General features: G+C 33.4%; 1 protein-coding gene across 1 annotated transcript in view; it reads left to right on the top strand.

The window, feature by feature from the left end:
* LOC108914617 (A disintegrin and metalloproteinase with thrombospondin motifs 7-like) overlaps positions 1-14,634 on the top strand; it is a 32,127-nt gene extending 17,493 nt beyond the window's left edge. Inside the window, exons 4-5 of the mRNA XM_018720463.1 lie at positions 4,867-5,208; positions 14,248-14,634. Coding sequence (XP_018575979.1) covers positions 4,867-5,208; positions 14,248-14,394 — 489 coding nt within the window. The 3' untranslated portion in view covers positions 14,395-14,634. The remainder of the gene's footprint in view (positions 1-4,866; positions 5,209-14,247) is intronic.
* Positions 14,635-18,863: the final 4,229 nt, after the last annotated feature.

Raw genomic sequence — 18,863 nt, forward strand, 5'->3', positions numbered from 1 at the left:
AAAAATTATAATTTATTTGTTAGCCATATTTAAATTTAATAATTTTGAAAACAAATGACGACATTGCAGATAAAACGAAATAGCTGCATTATTAGACATTTTTCAGGAGAGACAAAAACGTGTTTTAAAATTTATATTGATTTTTTTCTTTGGTCTTTACTTTGTTTAAAGAAAAGCAAACTTTATTTTAGAAAATAATGTAAGTACATGTTAATAAACTAATTTATTGAAATTATCCAAAATTGCATGTCTATTTTCGACCTTGACCTTGGTGAAACAATATAGCTCCCACGTAAATCTTTCCCAATGCCCTGCTATTTTTTCTTAGATTTCGTTTCCGCTTTTCAATATTAAGTAACTTTCTTTTTTTTCAAACCTCTCTTTTGGAACCGCTGCGTTTGTCTCATTTTCACTATAATGAGAGCGTATGTAGTCATCTGATGAGCCTGTATCTTCCTCGAAACTTGAAGACTCATAAGAAATATATTTAACTCAAATGTCTATAAGGCACAAATAAAAATTACTTTTATTAGCGAACGCAAATTTGTCACTAGCTGGTGCAAGAATGAGGCATCTGACATATATCTCGTTTATGCAACGAACAATACAGGGTGCTAATGAACTTATGTCAGATATTTCTGTCCACATGTCCGTTATATCAAAATGAGGTAAATACACGGATTTGTGTTGAGTAAAATGTAATTTTAAAATCTGAATTACCCCAACATTGCAAGGAGCCACCTTTTGAGAACTACTGACTTTCATAGAAGATGTTCGATTGCTTCTAAGTGTAAAGGAGTTAGGTCCGGCGACCACGGGAGGGGGGGGGGGGCACTAGGCTGCTGCGGCCTATCCAGCGATCGGGAAAAGTAATGTTTAGAAAGTCGCGCACTCTCCGAAAAAAGTTAGCGTCATGCAGTAACCACATATTTTGCCGAACATTTAATGGCACGTCTTCCAATAACTCCTGCAAGCGAGTTTGCAAAAAATCTAGATATGAAGCACCGTCTAAGCGTCTATACTCCGCGGTCCAAATTATAGAGGGTGACTCCTCGCTAGCTTTTGGACTAGTAAAGGGGATGAAGCGTGCCGGGAACGAAAATCCATTGGCGCGAATGCGTAAAAGGCAACAAGATATAGAAAATATTGAAAAAATATAATAAAATATAACATCTAATATTTTCTACGGTTTGCTATAATCGGCATTTTGATCCATTTTAATTATTACAGCATTTTAAAACGTCCCAGTTGTGTTTTTTTAATTTATAAATTTATTTTAGCCATGGAATTAGACCCCTCGTATACGCTTATGCTATGACGTTTCTCAGGACTGGTAAATCAAGTCCGTTTACACCTACTAAAAAAGCATTTCCCTATTCCCTACCAAGTGCAAAAGACAGAGATAGAATATAGATCGACGTTCAGTGTAACTCAGTCTATAGACGATTATAGATTCTATCGATGTGCGTAGCGAGCGGCACAAAGATAAATAATATTGAACCGTATAAAAATCATTTTATATTTCATACGCATTATGGTAATATAGTTTTTATATTATGTCTGAATCACTCTCTATAATTTCGACCGCGGAGTATAGGCAATTCAGTGTCAATAACGATACCTGACCACATGTTCCCTGAAAACTGTTGCTGAAGGGCATCGCGACTATTTGTCGTTTTAGGGTATTTCGTGTGGATTTTCGATAGCCAGTGGTGAGTTTTATTTTATTTATACCATTTGGACTGAAACATGCTTCATCTATAACAAGTATTTGCGCTGAAAATTGAGGATTTCTTACATGTTCCTGAAGCAACCATTCGCAAAAACCTCGACGTAATGGAAAATCTTCAGGAGTAAGCACTTGAACACGTTGAATATGAAATGGGTACAACTGAGCTTCTATAGGATGCGAAATATTTACTTGCTGTGCGATATTTCTGGTTCTACGATGCGGATCTTCTCCGACGAGACCTAAAATCATCTCCTCGACATTTAAGATTCTTAGTAGTAGCCCTGGGCCACGTCGCAACCTCGACGCGATTATATTTCACCGGTGTCCAAAACTCTTTGCGCTACAGCAACATACACTTGACAAGCTATGTGGGTTTGTTTCGCCGTAAATTATGAGTATATCATAATATTCGCGATTGCTCAGCAGTTCCAAAACAGTTTTAAACACATTTTTAATTAGCTTTTTTCTCTATGACCTTTGTGACATCAGTTAACCCAGTTTTTGCTGCTGTTGTTTTGACATAAGTTCATTAACACCCTGTATATGACGATATCTGCACAATTACCTTGTTATTGCACCTAATGTTTCGCAGTAATTAGAGGAGAAGGTGGCTACAAAAAATTGTGCATGACCGAAACCAAGTAAGGTAGACGTCTCATTTTTTATTCAAACGACAACATTAATATACTTTAACGATTCGTGCAGTTAACTCCATTTGGCCAAAAAGTGCAGCTACCTCGTTTTTGCTGCAATGTCTTAAAATGTCGGCCTTTTTTTCTTTAGGACAACTCGGGTAGTCCCGAAATCATAGAATCAGTCCATTCGCCCCTCGCAAATCGCCAAGATATCCGAATAATTGAATCGCCCGTTCGTTTTTGTTGCTGTTTAGGTGTTGCCGGGTCGAGCCAAACATCCTGCATTAACCGTAGGTCAGATTTACATCTTTTCTTTTGGCGCCCGGGTAATTGAATACACAAAAAGGATATTTATCGTCCCTTGATAACGCTGTTTTGCGCCGAGGTGCGTTCAGTTTATGTGACGAAGATACCTTTAAATCTGTTTGCGCGCTCTATCTGGGGACGTATTTATTCCCAGCTTGATATGATAAACGAAAATTCATTACTGGGGATAAAGTAGACTGGGATTGTGCGCTGCTTTCTCATTTGCGGTGTTTTAAAATGTAATTTCAGCATAAAGCCGACCACTTTCTTTCGTGAAACGAAAAGATTAGTAAATATACCGTCGCAGAGAAAAGATTGTATTGCTTAATAAATTTGTTTTAACACCTCAAAGTTTAATTGCGCAAATATAGGCTGTAGTATAGGTACACTTAATTATTATTAATGTGTAATGAGCCTTAACTACCTTCTAAATATGTAAGTCTCTAATGCCCGTTTGCACCGTTTAGAATTTAAGCCAAGTTCAAGTGAACTTGGTTTAATTTTAAAACTAGGTTTTAATAATCAGCTTTTGTAGATTAAATTAAACTGGGCTTTAGGAATACTGTTTAGGGATTTTATTATGCTGCTAACTTATGTCCAGTTATTTTCGGAAAAAAAATATGTCAAAAACAAATCCTAAACCAAAATTTTAATATGAGTACCATCAATAACACCTAACACTCTAAGATATGATGCAGTTTTATAGAACTCATGTTGCACATTAACTATTTCTTCTGGGTTTGGCATTTTTATGTATCTCTGATTAAGCCGAGCTATTGCAATTGATACTCGTACAATTATTCTGGACACTGTTGATATGTCCATCCCTGAAAAGTCTGCAATAGCAGACAAATGACCAACACAAGCATAGAACCAATTGTTGAATAGAAGATGCACTATTATTCCCAGAAATACAAAATCATGTTAAGAATAAAAGCTTTTTATAACTCCAAAATTTTGATTGCCACTTGCATCGTGTTCATGCCGACGTGTTCGTAAAACTTACATTTCCATTTCTATTTCCATATTCCAACTCCTCTTCAATTAAAGTTAGCAGATATAATGTGGTCTCTTTTATCAACCTAAATCTGCGGAAAAAAGTCATATTGTCTAGATTATGAAATAGATCATTTCTAATATATCTAGGAAATCCAAAGTCTATAATTTCGTGAATATCAAAATCATCCAATACATCAAAGGCAGAATCTGAATCCATTTCAAAGTTCTCAATGATGTCTTAACACCACTCACTCGTAGGAGCAGTCCACAGGAAAAGGAAGAAATGCCAATTTAAAAAAAATATAACTAGCAGCTAAGTACTGTCAATAGTGTCAATTTATATTTTCTCATTAATCCAAGTTTAAGCGGTCAAATTTGAGGGTTTGTTTAAATTAATTAATAAATTAATCCTAGATTAATATGTAGATTTGAAACGGTGCAAACAAAATGTTACCTATATTTTGATCCAAGTTCAGACTTAATCCTGGATGAAACACTACGGTGCAAACGGGCATTAAACATTTTTCAATACAGGTTGCCACAGTTTCCTAAAATTTACCGTCCTTTTCTTGTAATTCCTTTGACAGATCAGCCATCCAAATCGGCTATATCATACAGTCTGATACACTGACGGTCTGTTGATTTATTTCTATACAAGGTGTCCCGAAATTAATGGGACACACAAAATAGTGCGATGTAGCTAAACTTTAGTCCATTTGTTGATAATAAAAAAGATACGGGGTGTTAAAGTTAAATTATGAATTTCAAAATTCTTAATATTTATAGAAACTTTTCAACTTTGAAAATTTGGATTCAGAGGTTTTTTGGGACCAGGAAAACGAATCCGGACTGTGCTGTAGACGTTAGAGGTTGCTACCAAATGTACATACTCTTGGTTTTTACACAAATAAGATATAGTTGTTTTATGTCGATAAATTTAACGGTTTTCGATTTATTTAACCATAGTAAGATTTGGTTATTTGGAAACAAAACTATTGACAATTAATTTACTGACAAGTAAACAGTGTATTCTTGTAAATTTATTTGTAAAACTAATATCGTCTGAAATATGCCTCGCCTTAATTTAGTTTCTAATGAAGTAATGCGAGACATTTAATTCGATAATCCGACCGAGATAAGTGTGGTGGGAAAGTTAAATGGGACACTCTGTGTCTAATTGTTCCTTGCCCACAGATTTACTACAAAGGCAAAACCCACAATCCGGGCATAGAATACCAGTACTCCATCTGGAAACCAGAAACCACCAAGGAGGTGCGCTACACGTGGATCCTGGGCGACTGGTCCCAGTGCTCTTCTACCTGTGGTGGTGGCGTTCAGCTTCGCCGTCCTTTCTGTCAAAAGTCGGCAGTGTCGTCGATGTCGCCTGAAATCGAACAAACCAGCCTGGTGGAGGATGCTATGTGTCAGTCCAAAGACCGGCCGCATATAGTTACGGAGAAATGCAATGAAGATCCCTGTCCCTACCATTGGTGGGTGGGGCCCTGGCAAGATTGCCCAGTCGCCTGTGCTGATCAGGTACTGATAAACAGTTTTTAACATATTAAAAAATTGCGTGATTTTTGCTTAAAATTTATTAAAAATAGAATATTTTCCTACGTTGGCTATGCTCCCAAGGTTTGTTTTGTTATGTTCGCTAGAACAACCAATATTACGGCCACACAAAACACCATAATACCTTATGTTTTAAAAATAGTACCATTGCTTCAAACTGATCCAGCCATAAATATGTTACATTCAAATGATAGATACGTCGGAACATATTTGCATTTCTGTTATATTCTTAGAATGTCGCATTTTTAATTGAATTTAGTAATACGTGGAACGAAAATTTATATAAAAATATAAAAAGTTATTTAAAAAAATGGGTGTCTCGTAATTAATTCTACTGCTAAAAATAAAAATATGTTTTCATAATGTTGACACCACGCTCTTTAAAAGTCGAAATAGATCATCATAAAATTTTTCAAAAATTTTTATCATGGGCGCCTCAATTGGGGGGTCGTCGATTAATATTTGCCCCAATTTTTTTTACTTGTGGAAATTTTCAAATTCAGAGGCCAACATATGATAGACCTTCATTGCCTCTACAAAAAAGGTACTCTTTATTTCTTTCGATAAAATGCTCCATTTCCATGAAAAAGGATTTAACTGCTTAGAAACACTTTGGAAACATAGTAACATATTTAAACCGATTTTCCTCGAAAACAGATTACTTTTTCGATATAAAACAACATTACCATTTTTAATAGAAAACTCAGATCCATCAAACTTTACTGTTTAAATTTGAAAATAACATGTAAAAAATAAAAAAATTACCCGAGCCCCCCTCCCCCCTGCTTAGGACGCCCGTAACAAACTTTTCAAACAACTTTTCACGTTGTTTATTACAATGTATGATAACATATAAAATTTCATAATGGTACTCGTTTTAGCTATTCTATTTTATTAATGAATGTATTGAAATGCTTAGATCCGTTTTTCTCGGAAATGGAGCATTTTATCGAAAGAAATAAAGAGTACCTCTTTTGTGGAGGAAATAAGGGTCTGTCATATATTGGCATCTGAATTTGAAAATTTCAACAAGAAAAAAAATTGAGGCAAACCTTAGTCGACGACCCCCCAATTGAAACGCCCCTGACTAAAATTTTTGAAAAATATTATGATGATCTATTTCGACTTTTATTGAGCGTCCACGATGTCAAAATTCAGAATTTTCCTTCAACCCATTTCGGAAATATTTAAAAAAAAATAAATTATTTGAGGCCCCATTTAGGGGGGCATAGCTCCCTTAGGAAGCATTTCTCGACCCATGTTTATATGAAAAAATATTCTTATTTTTGGCAATAGAATCAAGTGGTAAATTATTGGACACTAATTATGAGACACCCTGTATATTTGTATGCAACTAACGACCTTCATACATTATTGGTCACCTGTAGTGTACAGTTAAAATTATTTAGATATGAAGTATTTTTTAAGTTAGAATTTTCCTTTTTACCCGATAGAGCTCGACAAGATATGCAAATTTTTCTAATAAATTTCAAAATTTCAAAAATAACGGAAAACTTAAAAGTAATTCTACCTAGTGCATTAATATGAAAAATTTTATCTAATATTCAGCAATTGAAAATCTAACAAAAAATTGAGGAATAAATTACGTTATAGATAGTAATCGTGTTTTTTTGTTTTGTTTTCGTTTTCTGCTACGCATAACCTGACCTTTCATAAAAATAATGGTGATTTAAAATTTATACAGGATGATTTAGTCAAAATGTCATTAATTTGAAAGGAAGATATGAAAAATTGAATGGAATACGAATACGCCATTAAAAAAATTTTAAAATACATATTTACGCTGAATAAAAATATTTTCAAATCTTTATGTAAACCCCTGAGGCTATTATGTTCAATTAATTATTATTAGTTTGTAGTACATATACCTAGTGACTTATTGCTTGGTACCTGCCTATTTAAAACGCCGACACGGCTAAAATAACACTCATTCGTCTACAACGCTTTGTTAATAATGTACTTTGATTTTGAAACCAGTTTCAAAATTCAAGACGACTGGGGAAATCAGCTGTTTCCCTTCAACGTTCGAACGCTCTGTGGTCCGTCGGCCCGTTTCTGGTCAGAAATTATGATGCCCATCAGTGCGCCGAATTAGCGGGAGTTAACGGACAATTTGCTACCTTTTGAAAGATTGAGTAAAAATTTTTACGTGGTTTAAATTAATGACATTATAACTTAATCAGGACACCTACAGGAAAATGCAGATGTCATTGACAACGATCCAATATCTAGCACCAGACATATTGCATAGTAAGTCAAGATGTCTTATACCAAAATTTGAATTACTTTACGTGCCCTATAAAAAGATATACTGACAATATAGAGCACATGTTGAAGAAACACGATATTATTGCTATCTATAATAGCTGAAGAAAGATAGAAAACTAGAAGAACTATCTGCTCCAAGGCCTAGGTGTGTCAGCATTATGTGTACATTAGATAAACGAGAAGACATATCAGTACGGGGTTAAAGGAACACAAGTGTCACTTGAATAGTAATAACGTTGAAGAAAATGGCAGCTGCGGATCACAGGTCCGGATAGACGACACACGGTAGATTTAATTAATATCAGAATCTTTATGAGAGAGAAGCTTTTACCCAATAGTCTACAGTAAAGCACGTGAAATCCTAAAGAATCGAGATAATTTAAATCAATACGAGGGTCAGAACTACCTTGAATTTGAAAACGACTCATCCCCAAAATTCAACCGCCGATCGACAAACTTTGTTTTGAACTGGTTGGGGCCTCCCCATCCATGAAGAGAAATTTCAAACTAGAGATCTCAATAACTGGGACATAAATCCGAGTTAAAAATAATGTTATTAATTACAGTATTAGTAATGAGTTTCGGTCCCCCACCGATAATCCCCCGGAGAAGTTTTTAATCATCGAAATGGTGAGGCAATAAAGCAGTTGCGTACAATTCAATTAAATATAATCAAAAGTTATTAAAGTTCCCAATGATTAATAGCAGTCAGGTATATCCGAAAACAATTTCAACCGCCTGTAATTTATCTCAATAATTTGTCTGGAAATTACCATTTAATTGAATCGGTAACCTGGAGTTTATATTTATGGCAATATTTATTACAACATTTTAATCAAGAAGGAGATACTTATTTCGAACTGTATTTGTTTGGAGTAATTGTCGTATCCGTGACAAAAGTTGAAACTGTGAATGTGAAAAAATTGGAACTTCAAAGTTATTAATTTTTATTATTTCTGGTGCGGGCAAATCAATCGCCATATGCACAAAAAACAATAAATATTTGTAAATATTAAATAGATATAAAAGTAAACACTTGACATGAGCTATTTTATTATTAATACTAGCTAATGAACTAAAAAAAAGTATTTTATTTCTGCTTTAAATTTAAAAACATATATTTTGTGAATTGTTGCTCTGCAATTAAATACAACACAAAAAGATTAACTATAATGTTTGATTTTATTCAGAAATTAATTGTTTTTCTAGATTCCATTTGGATTAAAATGGGTTTACAGTTTTTCTATCAATTTCCTACATTTAAAAAACATAAATTTAAAATATTCGGCAACGAGTATACCCTAGGAAGATTTCCATTTATAGAGTATGGTGTTAGATAAAGAGAATCGTTTTATCTTAACTAATTTAAGGGTAGGTGTCCAGCTGGGTCTTAAGATATTTACTTAATTCAAATAAATATTAAAATATTCACATACTTAAGTAATTATTACAGATTTAAGAAAATGTGTTATGCTTTGAAGTCTTTTAACTTGGTTATTTCTTAAAAGTATTTACTAACTATTAGCTCCAAATTATGTATAAAAAACATTTTTACACAAGAAGTATCTTATCTGTTAATTGAAACTGAAATTCAAAGGACCCTGAAAATAATTTCCTGTAGATGATGTCATTTCAAAAGTAACAGCATACTCACAACATTTCATTTAAGAAATAGTCGAACTATTTAAATCTTTGACGATGACAAACTTTAAGGACCAAATATTTAGGGAATATACCAAAATAAACCATTCCTTCCGATGTAATAAGTTAGTGCGAAGGTGTGAACGGTGCATTGAAAAATCATGGCTGTTTGAAAAATGAGATATTTATGTCCCTTCCTAAATAATTTTTGGTATAACTCATATACTTCTACCATTAAGTATTATTATTATTCCACAAAAAAGTCGAATAAATCGACTTTTCAAAAACATATTAAGTAAAAACAGGAAAAACAGAAGACTTAAAGGCTAATATCGGTTTTCAAAATTATCGATCATCAGATTACATATACAGTAAAGTACATCCCGGAAAAATTTGAAAATTTGGCAACATGGCAATGTCCCTGGGGTAAACACAACTAAAATATCTAGAACTCTCCAGCACTCCAGGTTATACCAGGAGTCGATATTGCATTTTCGAATTCTACGTGAAATTTGAGGGTCACTTTATTAAGTATTCCATATACCTAGATGTTATAGAATTTGAGATATTAATTTTTAAAGAAAAAATTTGGCAGGAGCAAGGGTTCGCGGAGATGCTCGTAACTCTTTTCAGGAGCGTGATGTGAAGTGGATTTTTGGCACTTGCAAAGAGCATAAGTAACACTACATTATGGTATACCAACAAATTAAAACATTTAATACTAGGTGTTTCATTTTTGCTGTTACATTTTGATAACTTCAAACATCTATAACTTTGTAAAATTAAATGAAACACCCTATATTTTTTTACTCTGCCGTGTGCAAATTGAAATTTTCTTTCAAGCCATATAAGCATTGTTAGGGTTGCCGTTACTACTTTTAGAGATATATGTATTTGCAATTTTCTATTTCTTGGAGAATTTTTCTCGTAGCAGACCTGTTGTCAAATTGCCCATGACCAGAAATACTCCAAAAACAATTAAAATAACTTGATATTTGTCAAGTTAGTTGTCAAATTATTGTTACGTCTGTAATAGTTTTTACCGAAAATTTAAATCGTTGCCTAGGGATCGTTTAAATAATACTAATGAGGATTATTTTAATGTGTTAGTTATTTATGGACAAAGTAATTTCAAGAACATGCAGAGAATTTGCTGCTTTTTTCTGAACCAGATTCAGACATTTTGTCTCGAAAAATTCATCTTCAGTGTACTCGTTTCAAATTTATCTAATTTTTTTTATTTAGATTTGTATGTTTATTCAATTATCGTACACTCTAAATGTCGTTAGACCCTGTGAAATCCACCTAGTTATTTAAACTATTACCATCACCTGGTCATACATAACTCGATAAGTTGTTGCGTCAAAATTAAAACATTATTATAATTTTAAATGAATTCTTAAAAATGCATAATATGAATAACTAAAATCTCAAATGTAAATGTTCAAAAGTATTTACGTTTTGGCAAGTGTTAAAAATGAAGATCAACGTAATATTATCGGAATTTATTATACTGTAACCGCAACAGTGAAATGTCAGATGTATTTGTATGAATATCCTGGAAAAAATTAGATCGGAATTTGCTTGAATTTTGAGCACTCGAGAAGCCTAGAAATATCTATGGGCACGGCATTAAAACTCTAATAATGTTTTATTGTAACGCGTGATGGTAATAGTTAGAGCGGACGATAATTAAATAAACATAGAAATCTAAATAAAAAATTTAGATAAATTTGGAACGAATGCAGTGAAGATGAATTTTTCCAGACAAAACGTCTGAATCTGGTTCGGGCCATGAAGGCTTGCAAAGAAATGTTATAAAGTTTCTAGGGACGTATTTAAAAAAATGAAGTTGATGATGGTCCTGGAAAGACGAAATGTTACATATAAAAATTGATTATGCTATTCGATAGAGGATAAGAAGTTGCCATGAGAAAGTATTCTTCTTTTTGCAATATCACCTCAAGCAAAGCTGAAATGAAACAAAAACGAAAATTTAAGTTTTTTTCAAATATTTCGAAAACTAATCATGTTAGCCTTGATTTTTTAGAGGTATAATATTGCTCCCCTGATTACGCAACCCAACCCATTTAAGTTAGTTCGTATATATAGCAACGTAAACTCATGTTTATATCTTTTTATTTAATTTATATGTTATATGTTATGCATATATGTTACTATTTTTTCAGCCTCATTCAAATTTAGTTAGACTTTACGTTAATGCACTTTAATGTAAAAAAGGAGGAAATTTTAATAATAACATATTTTTTCCAAAACGTAAGTCTGAAAATGAACTTATATCTACGTCACTGGTCACTGAAACGCAGACTTATTATGGCATGGTTCTGTAGGCACTAAACGTATAAACGTATATATTACTGTGATAAACTTTGTAAATCCGTTTTTATATGTTCTTGAAATATTTCTCGGGAACGATACATTTCTATATAAACTACTTTTTTACTTATTTTACATGAAAAAGAACGAAGGTTTATAGACATTTCCGTGAGACAACATGTTTCTGTTTTTCATATTAAGCAATATTTCTTAAAAGAATCTCGTCTGAATTGATTCAGAACATCACTTTATTGATGCTTTTTCAGACACCTATTTCAGAGTACCCTATATACATTAAATAGTATTTTAGATAGCAAATACCACAAAATCACCAGAACTTTGTTGAAAACCACAATGTTAATTATTTTAACCAAATCTAATTTTGTTAATATACAGGGTGTTGCATCACGAGAGGGACATGGTTTAATGGGAGATAGAGGAATCTAGGGTAACTAGGTCGCCTATAGAAATAGCTCCTTGGCCATTCTTTATTGAGATACAGGGTGATTTATGATTTTTGGTCAAAACTGCTTTATGTCATAACTTTGGCAGGGAATAGAATAATGGGTTCATATTTGGTAGGGTTATTGCACTCACGATACTTCATGTGTGCATGTATGACAGCAAAAAAATCCAGGTCCGGACTGCAAAAAATTTTAAATTTTTTGTGCAAGTCTAGAAAACAACACTCTGTATGTATTTTTTTGTAATTCCGATACGATATTCGGAAAGAGCATACAAAGTGATCTAAAAGACGTGTTTCTTTTTTTTGTTACACTTTGGTGGTTATTTAAATAAGCTATTGAATATAGGAGACTACGACTTCAAAAACTAAATTACGTAAAGGACACATGCAAAAAATTAGCGAAGGCTTAATTGAGGGTAGATGTTATAAATAAGCATGCATATTTTAAACCTCATTTTCATTAAATAATATGTATTCCAGGTCCGGACTGCAAAATTTTTATTTTTTTGTAACTAGAAAACATCGCCCCGTATGTATTTTTTGGTATTCCCATACGATTATCGAAAAGAACATAAAAAATAATATCAGCGACATGTCTCTTTTTCTTGTTACACTTTGTTGATTATTTAAATACGCATGATAAAAACACATGACAAAATATAAATTATAATCCGTAGATTTCGATTGCCATTCATGTAGATCTACCCAAACAGTTACAGTAAATCTGTACTGTGAACTACATAAGCGTTTGCAGATGGGCATTGATGTGCCCATTTATAGTCGTTTCTTGAGTTATTTATTTACCCCATCTTTTGTAAATTACAACTCATTAATAAATAAGTTCTGTAAATGACCGGACGGTGGTTAGGTAATCAACGCGAAAAAGCCATGAGTGAATGTTGTATGAATAATACTGTTTCATTTTCAATGTTTTCCATACATTCCATTGAGAAATATTAATAGTCGAACTTATGTTAGACCTTGCATTCTGTTGAATTTTAAAGTTCTAAAATATTATTCTCTTTTTGAACATCTTGATGTAAATTAATTATAGTAGGCCTACTCAAAGTGACAGACAATTAAATAGTGAATTGTTTGACAACAAACTTTTTACTGGTGTTATTGTGTATTCAATAACTTGCATTTAATACTTTAAATTTTGTAATTTAAATATGCCGCAATTATTTTCAAACGAAGAATATGCTGCCATAGATGAATACTATCTATGGGTTTTGCAATGGGAATAGTAGGGCAGCACAAAGGGAATATCAGCAACGTTTTTCTGGTCGTCGGCATCCTAATTATAAAACTTTTAGTAAAGTCTTCCTGTACTCAAGACAACACGGGAGGTTTCCAACTCCAAAAAATGTGGAGCGTAATTTACCTACATCAAGATGCTCAAGAACAGAACAATATTTTAAATTTAGTTCAACAAAATCCAAAAACTAGCACAAGAAGAATTAGTTCTGCCATTCTTCTTTTCGATAATCGTATGGGAATATCAAAAAAATACATACGGGGCGATGTTTTCTAGTTACAAAAAAATAAAAATTTTGCAGTCCGGACCTGGAATACATATTATTTAAAGAAAATGAGGTTTAAAATATGCATGCTTATTTATAACATCTACCCTCAATTAAGCCTTCGCTAATTTTAGTTGCAAAACTATTTTTATCATGTGTCCTTTACGTAATTTAGTTTTAGAAGTCGTAGTCTCCTATATTCAATAGCTTATTTAAGTAACCACCAAAGTGTAACAAGAAAAAGAAACACGTCTTTAAGATCACTTTTTTATGCTCCTTCCGAATATCGTACCGGAATTTCAAAAAAATACATACAGAGTGTTGTTTTCTAGACTTGCACAAAAAATTAACAATTTTCGGACCTGGATTTTTTGCTGCCATACATGCACACATGAAGTATCGTGAGTGCAATAACCCTACCAAATATGAACCCATTATTCCATTCCCTACCAAAGTTATGACATAAAGCAGTTTTGACCTAAAATCATAAATCACCCTGTATCTCAATAAAGAATGGCCAAGGAGCTATTTCTATAGGCGATCCTAATTACCCTAGATGTCCTCTATCTCCCATTAAGCCATGTCCGTCTCGTGATGCAACACCCTGTATGTTTCTTTTAAATATATTGTCGAATGATTATAGTTTTTAAAAGTTATTATAACGAGAAACTGGCCCCATGCGCCATCTACGACAAATCTGACAAACTACGTTTCCCACAATGAAAATTTCTCTTTATCATTTTCCAGGGGAAGAAGCCGATGAAACACCGAAGCGTGATGTGCGTCGACTTCCACGAGATGGCGCTACCAGATCATTTCTGCGACAAAAAAGTGAAGCCTCACGACTACGAACCTTGCAAGACCTTACCACCTTGTGATTATGTCTACAGATGAATATTTTTATATATAATAGCGAATACTAACTTACGTATATTTTATTTCTTTTAAGATCCGAAATCGTAGAAATTTCTGCACATTGAAGAAGCAACTAACTACCCACTGGAAGTTTGGAAAAGAAAGACTATTTTGATGAACTAAAAGTTTGTATAATTATGAGATGATACAATTTTTTATATTTAAATTTGTATTGTTGTTGGACACTGCGGAGAAGTTTTGTTAATAAATATTCAGTAACATGACTTTCTTTTATTTCAGTAAATTCTAATTTACTTACTTATTTTCTTTTTGTTTTTAATAGAATTCTGCTGTTACAATTATTTTGTTAAGTGCATAATAATGCTTTATTTAGTGTGTACATATTTATATCACAATAATTCTTCTGTGAAATAAAACTTATTTTTCTCAAAAATGTTAACAATTTCGTACTACAAAAAAAATACAGCAAATGGAATTCATACTATAAAAATATATTATATTTTAAGTTTAATCAGTCATTACAAATAAATAAGATAAACAATAACACATGCCGACAAGATTTAAACCCAACAACACGAATATATTTTTAGTGCGTTGAATTCGAATCCGAGGTCCAAACTCAATTGGCTTTGGTTTTCGAGATATCCTAACCTAAAAGTACTAAAATCTCGATTTTGTTTGACATATTTGACGTAATGTTACATGGAAAGGTAATTTTTTTGGTGAAACCATTAATGGGGTCTTAAAGTAAGTACGAGTACTATACTTACTATTTAAAACTCACCTGGATTTACCCCGATACCATTTTTCGTCATTGAGAAATCGCTTATTGAAATTTAGTAGTTTGACTTATTTCTCAGTTTTTGAATACTTATGTTCTGAGTATTCAGCACCACAAACCTTATGGGCTTAGGGTTTATGACTTTGGGATTGAGCGTATTAGCCCCTTTTGTGTGCAAACGTATTCCATTTATCAAATTTTTAGACATTTTTTAAAATTTATTGCAAAATTTAACGTGATAGAGTATTTTGTCGTTCAGATTCATGATCAGCCACTCCAAAAACATGTAAGATCTCTACTTCCGGTTGCCGATGAATTTAGTTTTGTGGTGCTCTATTGTCAGTACTTATACAAAATTCGAGAAATAAATCAAACTACTAAATTTCAACATGCGATTTCTCAAAGACTACAAATGATATCGGGATAAATGCAAATACGTGTTAAAGAGTGAGTATAGTACTTTAAGACGCCATTAATGGTTTTAGCAAAAAAATAACCTATTCATATAACATAACCCCAAATATGTCAAAAAAATCGCGATATTGGCACTTTTAGGTTAGTATATCTCGAAAACCAGAGCCAACTGAGAAATTTGGACTTCGAATTTGAATTCAACGTACCAAAATCCTTCGGAAAATTATATTCTGTTTCTGGGATAGAGGTTAGGCCAAATTTTATCGGCCTGTGTAGTTATATACAGGGTAGCCCATCGAAAACGTACCGCAAGACATTACAGGGTAGTAAAGAACTTTTCGGCAAAATCCAAAAACAGGACAAATTTGTTTCTGAGGGGGACAACTTTTGGCTCAAAAAGCATACCAAAATCTTCAACCCCCTAAGTGGGGGTGCTATCCCCTAAATTTTTTCAAATGGGAATGGGGGTCAAGTGGGGGGTCATTAGAAAGGGCTTTTAATTCTCTATACATCGATTCTTACTTTTTGAAAATCGATTCATTATTTTAGAAAATATGCAGCTTTGAAAATACGAACAATATTTTTGACGAGAAATGCGAAAATCGATTTAATTTTACTTCAAAACTTACGGTATTAGTCAAGTAAATGCTGAAAATGTTGTCCGCCAACTTGCATACAATGATACAGGTTGTCTTCAAACCGTTGTCGAACATTCTGGAGCACTTGCGGTGTTACTTCGCGACATACATTAATGATTCGTCCTCGCAGATCTTCCAAGGTATCAGGTGGAGTGCTGTAAACTTTGCTTTTAATGTGCCCCCAGAGAAAGAAATCTAAAGGATTTAAGTCGGGTGACCGAGGGGGCCACTCAATTGCACCTCTTCGTCCTATCCAGCGTCCTGGAAACGTCTCATTTAGGTAATTGCGCACATTGAGCGAGTAATGTGGAGGAGCTCCGTCTTGCTGGAAAATCAGTTCGTGTTCATTGTAAGCAGGGTCGTCCTCTATGATATTTGTTAGAGCTGGGTCGATGACATTTTGTAGTAAATCCAAGTACATATCGCCTGTCAAATTTCCAGGAAGGAAAAAAGGACCTACAATGGAATTTCCAAAAATACCTGCCCATACATTCAACTTCTGGGGGTGTTGGGAGTGTGTCTCATGGAAAATCCTTGGATTGGTATCAGCCCAGTAACGACAATTATGGCGATTCACTAAACCATTCAAGAAGAACGTACACTCGTCCGAAAAACACACATTAAAGAGGAAATTATCGTTTATCGCTCGTTCAGTCATTATTTCGCAAAATTGCAAACGACGATCAAAATCGTCTTCATTTAGCTCTTGCACTAGCCGAATCTTATAAGGATGGAATTTGTATTTTTTTAATATTCGTTGGACACTTGTACGACTCACTCCTGTCGCAGTAGCCAATTGCATTGTACTCAGCGTACTATCCATTGCCACTTGCCCCAATACCGCTATTTCCGTAGGTTCATTTAGTACCGGATTTTCAACCTGCCTCTTTTTGTTATGAACGGAGCCAGTTTCGCGAAATTTGGCCACCAATTCGCGAACAATTTTTCCAGACGCATGTTTCTCAGGATGCCGTTGGTTGAACAGTTCGGCGACCCGATTTCCGCATTCATTGTTTTTGAAAAAAAGCTCAATAATTTCTACTCTTTCTGGAATTGAGTACACCATAATTAATCAATTTAAAAGACTCGGCAGTATTGGTACTCTTCAACTACAAGTCACAAGACAGTTATCTAGCAACTTCTTGTGGCCTATCTAAATACGAAACAAAAAGCGGACAATTTTTTGCTCACCAAAATCAGGCTAAAGAATTCGCAAATCAGAAAAAAAACAGCGAATTCTTTTGAAGGAATTTACCAAGCTAATACCGTAAGTTTTGAAGTAAAATTAAATCGATTTTCGCATTTCTCGTCAAAAATATTGTTCGTATTTTCAAAGCTGCATATTTTCTAAAATAATGGATCGATTTTCAAAAAGTAAGAATCGATGTATAGAGAATTAAAAGCCCTTTCTAATGACCCCCCACTTGACCCCCATTCCCATTTAAAAAAATTTGGGGGATGGCACCCCCACTTAGGGGGTTGAAGATTTTGCTATGCTTTTTGCGCCAAAAGTTGTCCTCCTCAGAAGCAAACTTTACCTGTTTTTGGATGTTGCCGAAAACTTCATTACTACCCTATAATGCCTTGCGGTACGTTTTCGATGGGCTACCCTGTATACAGTGCTATTATTTTAAAACCTGACATAAGCCAACTTTTTTATTTGAAGTGATAGACTAGTACTTCCAAATGCAGAGTTGGAGAAAATAACTTGATTAAGAAAAATTTACAAATTATTCTTTCCGGTGTTGCCAGATTTCTCCAGTAGCTACAAAAACGATATTTTTTTAGTGACAACACCATATTTTTTTTAATATAATTTGACAAACCTTCAAATTCTAAATAAAAAATGTTGTCACATTTCCTTATTGGAGTAGCCGATTTCGAACAATCAGCAAAAACGACGAAAATAATCTGCAGTCGGCAGGAACTAAAAGAATCTAAAACAGCAATAGTAGGCCTTGGATATTAAACAAAAATTGTGTTGTTTGAAAGGAGCTATCATTATTCTATTGTCATTGTGTTATTTGAAGGCTGTTGTATTTGGATGTGTATAAAAGTAACGTTTTAATTCAATTGCAAAGATGATTTTCAGCCTTTTGCAGATCCTACCAGTTGGGTGGCCATATCCCTGGCCGGAAATAGTCAAATTCCTGGCGTTTTTAGGTACTGAAATCTTGAAAAGTAAAGTAAAGTAAAGTAAAAAAAAGTAAGCACAAAAATAAAAACCTTGATGTTCTGTTTATTCATTGTTACTATTTAAATTTACTCAAATAAAATAACTAAAAAAAGTGTTTATAAAACATGCGTTTGCTGTTATCCTAACCCCACATTTTAAGCATTATTTTCACGTACTTATAAATAAAAGTAAACAATTTCATGTTTAGGACTAAGCAAGTACATTTTATAAGAATATTTACATGTGGAGTTGTATATAAAAAAGTTAGTATTTTCGTAGATTTCAGTACCTAAAACCTTGATGGTTTGATCGTTTTTTACACCTGTTTATTCGTTTTACTGCGGCGTCTTTGAAAATACCCAGATGGCATGACATAACATTCCTATTATTTGATAAGCTTTAGATTATTCAGTTATTAAATGTTTGAAATTATTTGTCTTTGCGGAAAACACTATTTAAAGAATATGGGGCCCTTAAG

The sequence above is a fragment of the Anoplophora glabripennis genome, unplaced genomic scaffold (genome assembly GCF_000390285.2).
Source record: "Anoplophora glabripennis isolate ALB-LARVAE unplaced genomic scaffold, Agla_2.0 scaffold887, whole genome shotgun sequence".
NCBI classification, from domain to species: Eukaryota; Metazoa; Arthropoda; class Insecta; order Coleoptera; family Cerambycidae; genus Anoplophora; species Anoplophora glabripennis.